General features: G+C 41.5%; 2 protein-coding genes across 2 annotated transcripts in view; one reads left to right on the plus strand and one right to left on the minus strand.

Moving 5' to 3' along the window:
• LOC120029402 (lutropin-choriogonadotropic hormone receptor-like) overlaps positions 1-2,972 on the plus strand; it is a 52,978-nt gene extending 50,006 nt beyond the window's left edge. The window contains exons 14-15 of the mRNA XM_038974623.1: positions 2,206-2,267; positions 2,958-2,972. Of these exons, the coding sequence (XP_038830551.1) occupies positions 2,206-2,267; positions 2,958-2,972 (77 nt within the window). The remainder of the gene's footprint in view (positions 1-2,205; positions 2,268-2,957) is intronic.
• Positions 2,973-3,638: 666 nt separating this feature from the next.
• LOC120029403 (proline-, glutamic acid- and leucine-rich protein 1-like) lies at positions 3,639-7,624 on the minus strand. Its single transcript, XM_038974624.1, has 6 exons — positions 6,428-7,624; positions 6,128-6,221; positions 5,615-5,898; positions 5,431-5,526; positions 4,132-4,231; positions 3,639-3,799 (listed from the first exon to the last, which is right to left on the minus strand). Exons 2-6 carry the CDS (start codon positions 6,177-6,179, stop codon positions 3,639-3,641), a joined length of 693 nt encoding a protein of 230 aa, XP_038830552.1. The 5' UTR covers positions 6,180-6,221; positions 6,428-7,624.
• Between the last annotated feature and the right edge of the window lie 3,835 nt (positions 7,625-11,459).

An 11,459-nucleotide genomic window follows, 5' to 3' on the forward strand; every position in this document is an offset into this window, starting at 1 on the left:
AAAAAAACATTTTGTGGCATACTGTATACATTGTTTTGTAACATTGCTCAGAACAGAAAATCACATGATGTCTCTCTTAACATGAATGAATTTGATACATATAAACAAACAGAGCATCATTAAAAATTACTAAGCTCCGTTTGGACCTACTTGGCAAATGTGCTCATTAATGGCATTACATAACATAAATAAGAGAATAATTTTAAATAGTTAAATAAAGGATGAAATCAACAATTCAGAAAACCCTTACTGCACTGTGGTGGCTGAATTAGATATTGAGAGCATCCCAAATGGTACCCTATGCACCATATAGTGCACTACTTTTGACCAGAGCCCTATGGAGCCTGATCAAAAGTAGTGCACTATATAGGGTGTGATTTGGGCCAGACTCATTACTTCTCATCCAGACATTTCCTTCACAGAAGTCTGTATAGATTCCAAATTGTTTTTTCTAGCTCAGTGAACTGGTTTTCCCCAATAACTTCAAAATTATAATATTATTGTTTTACACACTTGTATTATACACCTCGTTGGACACATTTAAGACTAAGTCAAGGCTGTATCCACATGATTGAAATACAGACCAAGGTTCTGTTCTGATATTCACACTAGCATGCTACTTAGGATCTGTATTGGCATTGCAGTGGAACATAACACATCACCCCATCCTTCAGATAGAACTTCCACCGGTTCTTAATGCGGTGAAGTAATATGTTCGGAACATCCAATCACAATAAAAATCACAGTATTGAATCGCAATACATATCGTATTGGCACCTAACACCATACCCAAACCGGACGACTGCGTGCGCCATCGTGTGCAAATAGATTTTGTCCTCCCACACCAAACGCAATCTCGACAAGCAGGTTGTAATATCAAAACAAACTCTGAACCAATTATATTAATTTGGAGGCAGGTCAAAAAGCATTAAACATGTATGGCAATTTATCTAGCTTGCAGTTGCTAGCTAATTTGTCCTAGGATATAAATGTTGAGTTGGTATTTTACCTGAAATACACAATGTCCTCTACTCCGATAATTAATCCACACAAAAACGGTCAACCGAATCGTTTCTAGTCATCTCTTCTCCTTACAGGCTTTTTCTTCTTTGAACTTTATATTTCATAGGTGTATTACCACGACCGACCAACCTCAGTTCATCTTTCAATCACCCACGTGGGTATAACCAATGAGGAGATGGCACGTGGGTATCTGCTTCTATAAACCAATGAGGAGATGGGAGAGGCAAGAGTTGCACCGCGTTTAGCGACACAAATAGAACTGACTTCTATTTTAGCGCTTGGCAACGCAGACACTCGTTGGGGCGCGTGAGCAGTGTGGGTGCAATGATTGAATAACATGTATGTGTAAATGTATATGCAACGCGAGCGGTGTGGTCAGCATGTAAGTATCATGATAATATCGTATCGTGAGGTCCCTGGCAATTCCCAGCTGTCGTGATGTGACTTTCATTCATGTGATGACTTATTTATCAAATCATGTTTAATTGTTACCCGATTAAATTAATCATGTAACAATTAACTTATTAGGAATTTGGGGCACCACGGAATAAGTTGTTTATAGAGTTACCATCTCCCAAATTCAACTCTAAAAAGGTATATACACACACACTACCGTTCAAAAGTTTCTTACCCAAACGGGCGGTAAGGTATATGGTTACAGTGAGCATAGTTTCCAAAAGTACGATAAATGTCCCTTTCTCCCTCTCTTTTCCCCACCCCCTTCTCCATGTGTAACAAGCCGTCATATCTTGTCAGTCCACTAGGGACTTTTGTCTCATGTAAGTGTGTGTGTATTCTGTGTTATTATTTAGCTAGTTAGTAAATAAATGTGTGTAGTACTGAATAATCAGAAAAGGCTGGGGTTCTTGCGGATTCAAGAAGTCTGTAAAGTTCAGAATGAGACTGATGAGGTAATGATTAATAAGTGACTTATCGATATAACACACACAGTGGCAAGAAAAAGTATGTGAACCCTTGGAAATACTTGGATTTCTACATAAATTGGTCATACAATTTGATCTGATCTTCATCTAAGTCACAACAATAGACAAACAGTCCGCTTAAACTAATAACTCAAACAATTATACGTTTTCATGTCTTTATTGAACACACCGTGTAAACATTCACAGTGCAGGGTGGGAAAAGTATGTGAACCCTTGGATTTAATAACAGGTTGACCCTCCTTTTGCAGCAATAACCTCAACCAAACGTTTTCTGTAGTCGCGGATCAGACTTGCACAACGGTCAGGAGGAATTTTGGACCATTCTTCTTTACAAAACTGTTTCAGTTCAGCAATATTCTTAGGATGTCTGGTGTGAACTGCTCTCTTGAGGTCATGCCACAGCATCTCAATCGGGTTGAGGTCAGGACTCTGACTGGGCCACTCCAGAAGGCGTATTTTCTTCTGTTGAAGCCATTCTGTTGTTGATTTACTCCGGTATTTTGGGTCGTTGTCTTGTTGCATCACCCAACTTCTGTTGAGCTTCAATTGGCGGACAGATAGCCTAACATTCTCCTGCAAAATGTCTTGATAAACTTGGGAATTCATTTTTTCCCAATCGATGATAGCAAGCTGTCCAGGCCCTGAGGCAGAAAAGCAGCCCCAAACCATGATGCGTTACAGTTGGGATGAGGTTTTGATGTTGGTGTGCTGTACCTTTTTTTCTCCACACATAGTATTGTGTGTTCCTTCCAAACAACTCAACTGTAGTTTCATCTGTCCACAGACTATTTTGCCAGTAGCGCTGTGGAACATCCAGGTGCACTTCATACTTGCAGCAATGTTTTTTTTGGACAGCAGTGGCTTCTTCCGTGGTGTCATCTCATGAACACCATTCTTGTTTAGTGTTTTACGTATCGTAGACTGACACTCTAGGATTCTTCTTAACCTCATTGAGCATTCTGCGCTGTGCTCTTGCAGTCATCTTTGCAGGATGGCCACTCCTAAGGAGAGTAGCAACAATGCTGAACTTTCTCAATTTATAGACAATTTGTCTTACCGTGGACTGATCAACATCAAGGCTTTCAGAGATACTTTTGTAACCCTTTCCAGTTTTATGCAAGTCAACAATTCTTAGGTCTTCAGAGATCTCTTTTGTTCGAGGCATGGTTCACATCATGCAATGCTTCTTGTGAGTGTTTTTTATAGGGCAAGGCAGCTCTAACCAACATCTCCAATCTCGTCTCATTGATTGGACTCCAGGTTAACTGACTCCTGACTCCAATTAGCTTTTGGAGAAGTCATTAGCCTAGGGGTTCACAAACTTTTTCCAACCTACACTTTGAATGTTTAAATGATCTATTCAATATAGACAAGAAAAATACTATAATTTGTGTTAGGGTTAAACGCTCTGGTTTTGCGTTAATCACTCTGGTTTTGTTCATGCCAATAAGGCATACTAGGCCCCAAATACTGTGTTAGGTGATTACTGTCAAACAATGAAATAGCAACATCTACTGATTTTTGTACAGGTTCATCAGCATGGGGACTTGTCAAAGGAGATTCCCCATTTAAAGTGCCTGTTTGTCCCGGACTAGGCTTGATCTGTGTCCGGCAAACCAGACCCAAATACTTATTTTGAAAAACAAAGAGGACAGGACGCCCTTCTTTTCCTCAATACCCATTTCTTACCTCTTCCACTGGGATTTCATCCATCCAGACACCATCACCACTGGAGCTGGAGTTGCCATCATCACTGCTGCCCTCTGCCTCCTGTAGGGCCTGCAGAACCTCCGCAGTGATCATACCTAGAAACTCATTCTCTTCCATTGCACCTGTAAACACAGACGGAAGAGGAAGTGAGACATCCCACCCCCTCATCTTTTCTGGTTCATATACAGTCGATGATCTAAGCAGACCAGAACCAGCTGCTAATGCATTGTTGCCTAAGTGAGAGCCACCCTGTTCAGACCGGAATTGGCCATTTTCAATGGTAAATGGCCTGAGGGGGACATCTTAATTTATCCACCATCTTTGCTGTAACCACACTCGTTAGCTTGTGCATGCATCAGCAAGCTCCTCTATGAGAATGACGCAGCGACCGTTAGCTATCAAGGCAAACACTTCCTTTGGCTAGCATAACTATTGTTGACACAATGCTACACACCTCCTTCCATCTCCTCCTCCAAATCAGAACTGCTGTTCAGGTGGATGATGTCTGCCAGAGCATCGTTGAAGTTGTAGTCTTTCAACAGGGTCATCTCCAGCTGGAGAAGGAGGAACAGGAAGTGTTATGAACTACAAATTGAGACCAGATGCCCTATATGTTTGTGGAGATCTGAGAGAATTTGACTGGTGTTAGTGTAATTCTGTGAGTTAGGTCTTCATCTTGTAGAAGCTGACAATGCGCCATCAGTGCCAGACTGCACTTTAATGATGAGACAGAATGCATAACTTATCAGGGGATAATATAAATAAATATAAAGGGGAGGGGGAATGGGACCCCTCCACTGAGTAGGCTACATTATAGCCACTCTGCCTGATCCCCAACCAGCAGCCCCTTGCTAAAGTACAGAAGCCAATTAGAGTACAGGTGGATGTTATCAGAATAAAATTCCTTCAACACATATGCCACATCTTATTCCCTTTCCACATTAGCAATATGACAAAAGCTCCACCTTGCCCTCTGATAGGTTAGGTGGAAGTTTCACCATATTGCTTATACTGTACCTACAGTATGACATCCTTTCAGATCTCCAAAGTGCATAGGGTCTAGGGGTGGATTTGGGATTGCTATCTCCTGTCTTACCTTGGTACCATACACAGGTCGACCCTCCAGGTGTGTTGTCATAAGCTGCTCAGGTGTGTTGTCCTCCTGTTCACCATCTCCTCCACCCCCACCTCACTGGCCCCGAAATCCAACCCACCCCCAACCATGACCCTTCAGACAGGCTCATCTTCATCTTGACCTGGGTAAAATAGACATGATTATGTAAGCTGTATGTTGAACCTTGGCTCAGGTCTCTTGTTGTCCAATGGCACCCTATTCTCAATAAAAGTGCACTACTTTTGACTAGAGTCCTATGGTCCCTGGTCAGGATGTGTACTATGTAGGGAATAGGGTGTCATTTGGGAGGAAGCCTCTGTCTTATTAATTATAGCAGTACCGTGCCTTGCCATTGTAATTCAATTACATGAGATTGTTGACTATTTGATGAAGATATGGCTGAGTTGTCCACAAGTCGCTGAAAAAAAAACTTATAAGACTTTGCCTAAAGGCTTGGCATCTGGGCAGAGCCAGAGGAGAGGGACGAGGACAGGCTCATGTCTAGCTGCTGTGGCTGTGGACTGTCGAAGTCAATCCCATCCAGATTGAAATCACCACTGTCAAAAGGGCTCTCTGGGGGGTGAGATGGCGGTTGGGACGGAAATAAAAGGACACTGGAGTCTGCACAGAAAAGCGTGCCTGAGCTAAAGGAACCTGTGGCTGCTGAAGGAGATGGTTCTCCTGAACTGGGGGCTGGACCACGGGTTTGGGTAGCACGGGCTTCTCATCAGGTGGCTGGGGAATAATAATAATACATTTTATTTGTAAAACACATTTCAAAAACATTTCAAAGTGCTACAAAAACATAAAGAGGGTGGTTCACCTGGACCGGAGGCATCACATGGACTGGACGTATCAGGGTCTTCTGCTCTGGTGTCTGAGGTACAGCTGTGGGAGGGGCCACAGGCCGTGGGGAGAACGGTTCTGTCTTCGGAGGGGTCATGGTCTTGAGGACAGTAGAAGGGACCAACACAGCTGACTGCTGGGAATCTGAGCGAGGATCTTTCCGCTCCACTACAGGACCCCCTTCTGGAGCTGAGGGGAGAGGGCTGTGGCCAGCTGGAGCCTGGGACACCATCACTGTAAAGTTGACCTTGTAAAGCTGGCCTTAGGGAGGTAAAAGAGGGGAGAAATAGATACAAAAGTCCCATTGTAAAAGTTGAAAAAAAATAGACTGATGAAGCTATTTCTTTTTTCTATATCATGACATTTCATGTATCATAAACATGCATCATAGAGATTTCGGTAAATGTTTCTATGAAATAGCATTGGACCATTCAATTAAGTTAATCGAGGGAGTGTATGGAGGGCTAATGCATGTTTTCCTCCTTCTTACCAGAGGCTGTCTGCGCTGTGACCCCTGCAGGGATCTGGACTGGGTAGGTCATCCGTGGAGGAAGAGAGAAGGTGGCCAGAGTCCCACTGTTGTTCTGCAACACAATTAGACAGTTTACACATATTTGCTCCACTCAATGAAAGAACGTTCAACTGTATTTGTTGTAGAGACAGGGAAATTGCTTGTGCAACAAGATCACACATAAAATAAAACACAACAGTTAGTAGGCTACAAGTCTTCTTGACCTCTGCTCTCACACAAGTAATGGGGCCGCTGAGTTGACTTGTCAGTTACACTTACCACTGTTTTCCAGTGAGTCCTGGGTTCAGGCTCAAGTCCTGGGAAACTAGAGGCTGTCTAACAAGCATAAGAAAACATTCTAACCTCATCAGGTGCACAGAGATATAGATATGCCATTCTAAAAACTCACTAACAATTTGCCTACATCACTGTCTGTATTTTCATAAAAATTAGTTACTGTAGTAGGTCATCATACAGTTCTCGTGTAGAAAAAAGATGATCCTGTTCAGCTTGACATGACTCATACAGTATAGGAGGACTGTTGACATCATGACTCATGCCGCTACAGTATAACCAAACACATAAGACTGTTTTATGGTACTCAAACGTGCTAAAGGTAGCTACTTAAAGGCCCAATGCAGCCATTTTTATATAAATATCAAATCACTTCTGGATAACAATTAAGTACATTACTGTAATAGATTTCCATGAAAAAGTGGCAAAAATTGCTTTTATTGGCAGAGGGGTTTAGAACTCTCTTTGTTATTGTTCAATTAACCAATTTACCACATGGTGATGTCACAATGGAAAGCAGAAACTCCCGTCCATGCAAACCTGCTCATTAAAAGCTCCTGTGTAGATTGAATTTTCAACCAGCAACTATCAAGAAATAACACTGATCACACTTTTACAGTGTTCGTTTCATCGTCTACTGTACAATAGGATATAAAACACAGGAAAACAGAATTGACTGCACTGGTCCTTTAACATCAAATTGAGAGAGAGGGGAGAGAAGAAAACCCTAGCTGCCCACAAACAGGATGCTCTAAAGACTGATTTCCTTTTTACCTTTCTTTGCTCTGCCCACATCTAGGCCTAAATTAAAATGTGCCCCACCATCCCCATCCTTTGTATGGTTAATATAGTGTCATCTTGACCTGTCCTCCTGTTACCAGACACAACATAAGGCCCTTTCCCAGACAAATTTGTTACCAACCCTGGTGTGTACAGAATCACATAAGAACGTGGGGTTTAATAGGCTGCTGCTGCTTTTCCCCAGTCACTCTCAGGGTGTGTCCAAATAATCTCCCCTTCTTCCCAGTGTGCACTCGTTCATTTTAAAAGCATTGGATTGATGTAGGCATGTGCTAGAGCAGTGTTTCCCCAACTCAAGTCCTCCAGTACACAACAGCCCAACTCCAGTACACAACAGCACACATTTTTGTTGTAGCCCCAGACAAACTCACCTGATTCTTCTCATCCAGGGTTTGATGATTAGTTAACAAGTTGAATCAAGAGTTTGTTCGGGGCTACAACAGAAATGTGTACTGTTGGGGGTACTGGAGGACCGGAGTTGGGAAACGCTGTGCTAGAGGAATTTTTCATACATCAGTAATTTCCTTTCAGATCCATGAAGAGAAATGAACAAGTGCATACTTTGTGAGAAAGGAGAGATTATTGGAACGCAATCCCAGTGAGTTGTAAAAGGTTGCCACAAAACAACAAGGTGGTGAGGTCTCTGTTACCTTTTTCACACCATCGTGCTGGCCCTAACCATACAGTGCTGCTAGCCTGGCTCTGATATTTGGTGCTGCTATGGCTCTGATCAAGCTGCTGAACACCTTATTGACAACTTGGCATGTCAATCAGGGTGTGGCTCCAACATTAAACATATTGACGGAAGTTTTACTTACTATGACATGTGGTTGTCGTACCTTGAGTTGAATGAACTAACTATAAGTCGCACTGGATAAAATTCTCTGCTAAATGACTAAAATGCCATGTAAATCTACACCTGTCAACAAAATTATTTAATCAACGTTATACAGGCTAGCAGTAAGCTCTTTTCCCAAACAGCGGTTTGCAGACATGCACTGCACAACAAAAGTTATCATTCAAATGTATGACAGTTTCGTGTAACTTCCCTTAGCTGTGAAACTCTGGACATGTTGGCCTGTAGGGATCACAACAGAGGCTGGGGATGGAAGAGGAATGATTAAATGCCATCAACTCATCAATTCAATTAAATAAGTAAATGTAGCGATCTGTATTCAATAATCAATTGACCTGATTAACTTGCACTGTAGAATATGCAACCATTGGGCAACCCTATATGGTGGATCAACTCGTTGATTTGTGACATAGATAGCAATGGGTGCGGTGTAGAGCCTTTGGGTGCGTCCCAATAATATCTCCTTTCTCCTGAAGTTTACACTTGTTCACTACTTTCCACAATTCTAAAAGCTTTAGATCGGGTGGAGGCATGCGAGGGAGTTTCCACCATATTTCCTTTACCAGTCATTTCCCTTCAAATCAGTGAAGGGAAGTGAACAAGTTCACACTTTTGGAGGAAAGAGAGAATTGAGAAGTACCCTTGGACTGTAAAACCTCTAATTACTTACATGTAGGTTTTGTAAAAGTCTGTCCATAGTTGAGGGAGCTGCCGCACAAAGTCGGATGAGTTGGTGTTCTTCATGAGGGCCAAGCCATCCACTGCTTTGGACTGCAGAATCTTTGACTCCCAGAGCTACAGATGAAAGAAAACACATTTGGTTTGCTAGTTAGTTAGTTGATTTGACATAACATAAGCTGTGTTTAATATGATTGCAGTTCTAGTTACACAGCACTGCCATATGGCCTCTGCTCTTTTCTTGATTTCAACATGTAGCTTCAAAACACCACACTTCAATGTGATATATTCTGAAATACTTATTAACTCCCTTTATGACATAAAATAAGTAGTCAAGTACACTGTGCGTTACAAAGCGAAGTCAATAGTCCATTGGTCAGGGAGGACTAACATTAGCTAGAAAATCGTGCTCACTGGTGAGGTATCGCCTTATTTCAACGGATCGAGTTAAGAGCACTTATTTCAGAGCGCTCCGTAAGCCACGCCCCAGTGGGCAGAGCTAGCTAGGCACGTTGGATTGAGACACGTTTTAATACAATAAAAAGCCTCTAATTTTACATTGGGTCCACAATTGTAAAAGACCAGTGTATTGCAGATAATTTCGTATTTCACTTAATAAGTAAAATAACTTTGAGTAGTAAACACGGAAAACAACGAGTCCCAAACAACTCGCAATAGAACATGCCAGAAACTGACCAGAGGGGGGCATCGTTTACTCGGCTACCTAAATTATTGGGATCATCTGGTTACCACCAGTGTTGGGAATACATTGAGTTCATTGACAAAACAAACCATTGGACGTCTTTTCAAACTGAGATGTGTGTGTCAAAGGTCCGCGTTGGGTCTGTGTAAACTATGCGATTATAGAGACAGGTTTATAGCAGTGAATGTAATCTGTTTACTCAGCTAGAGATTGAAATAAATGGTGTTTCTTTAAAAAGATAGTCCTGGCTGACATTCTCACCTTATTTTCCTTGTGGTGATCCATGGTTGTTGGTTATATACCAGATAACAAGAAGTGCAAACAAAACTGAAGCAATAGACTCATTTTACTCAACGAGAGATTTCATTAAAAATGGTGTTTCTTTGAAAAGATGGGCCTGGCTGACATGAAAAATACATTAAGAGGAAAAGATCCACAGACTCCAGAGGCTGATTATCTTTCTGCACACCTGTGTATTTACAATGCTGGCTGCCATGGTTAATACAAAACGCAGGACATTGAACGGTATTTTATTAGGATCCCCATTAGCTGTTGCAAAAGCAGCCGCTACTCTTCCTGGGGTCCACACAAAACATCAATAAATAAGAACAGCATAAAAAAAGTAAGGCACACGTAGCCTACATATCGATGCATTCACAAACTATCTAGGTCAAATAGGGGAGAGGCGTCATGCCATGAGGTGTTGCTATATCTGTTTTTTTTAACCAAGTTCACTGTTTATTTGAGTAATATGAGATGGAATGAAGTTCCACGCAATAAGGGCTCTATATAATACTGGATGCTTTCTTGAATTTGTTCTGGATTTGGGGACTCTGAAAAGACCCCTGGTGGCATAAGTGTGTGTAAGTTGACGATGCAAACCATTTGGGATTTTCAACACATCAATGTTTCTTATAAAAAGAAGAAGTGATGCAATCAGTCTCTCCTCAACTCTTAGCCAAGAGAGACTGGCATGCATAGTATTTATGTCAGCCCTCTGATTACAATGAAGAGCAAACCGTGCCGCTCTGTTCTGGGCCAGCTGCAGCTTAACTAGGTATTTCCTTGCAGCACTGGACCACACGACTGGACAATAATCAAGATTAGACAAAACTAGAGCCTGCAGAACCTGCTTTTTGGAGTGGGGTGTCAAAAATAGTAATAATCTGAACATCTCTTTATTACAACCAGACCTCTCCCCATCTTTACAACCATTGAATCTATATGTTTTGACCATGACAGTTTACAATCTAAGGTAACGCCAAGTAATTTAGTCTCCTCAACTTGTTCAACAGCCACACCATTCATTACCAGATTACGCTGAGGACTAGAATTTACGGAATGATTTGTACCAAATACAATGCTTTTAGAGATGTCCAGGACAAGTTTATTACTGGCCACCCATTCCAAACAGACTGCAACTCTTTAAGTGTTTCAGTAACTTCAATAACTGTGGTTTCTTATGCGTATATGGATGAATCATTAGCATATGAGGACACAAATGCTTTGTTTAAACGCCTGTGCAGGTCTGTGGTAAAAATTAAAAAAGAGTAGAGGGCCTAGAGAGCTGCCCTGCGGTACACTACATTTTACATGTTTGACATTAGAGAAGATTCCATTAAAGAAAACCCTTTGAGTTCTATTAGATAGATACAGTTGAAGTCGGAAGTTTACATACACCTTAGCCAAATACATTTAAACTCAGTTTCACAATTCCTGACATTTAATCCTGGTAAAAAATCCCTGTCTTAGGTCAGTTAGGATCACCACTTCATTTTAAGAATGTGAAATGTCAGAATAATAGTAGAGAGAATGATTTATTTCAGCTTTGATTTCTTTCATCACATTCCCAGTGGGTCAGAAGTTTACATACACTCAATTAGTATTTGGTAGCATTGCCTGTAAAATGTTTAACTTGGGTCAAACGTTTTAAGGTAGCCTTCCACAAGCTTCCCACAATAAGTTGGGTGAATTTTGGC

The sequence above is a fragment of the Salvelinus namaycush genome, chromosome 35 (assembly GCF_016432855.1).
Source record: "Salvelinus namaycush isolate Seneca chromosome 35, SaNama_1.0, whole genome shotgun sequence".
NCBI classification, from domain to species: domain Eukaryota; kingdom Metazoa; phylum Chordata; class Actinopteri; order Salmoniformes; family Salmonidae; genus Salvelinus; species Salvelinus namaycush.

Coding starts and splice junctions, on each gene's coding strand:
- LOC120029403 (XM_038974624.1), bottom strand. CDS start 6,179: ATGACCTACCCAGTCCAGATCCCTGCAGGGGTCACAGCGCAGACAGCC. Junction 5,899..6,127: donor CACAGCGCAGACAGCCTCTG/GTAAGAAGGAGG, acceptor TACCTCCCTAAG/GCCAGCTTTACAAGGTCAAC. Junction 4,232..5,430: donor CACAGGTTCCTTTAGCTCAG/GCACGCTTTTCT, acceptor CTCCTTCTCCAG/CTGGAGATGACCCTGTTGAA.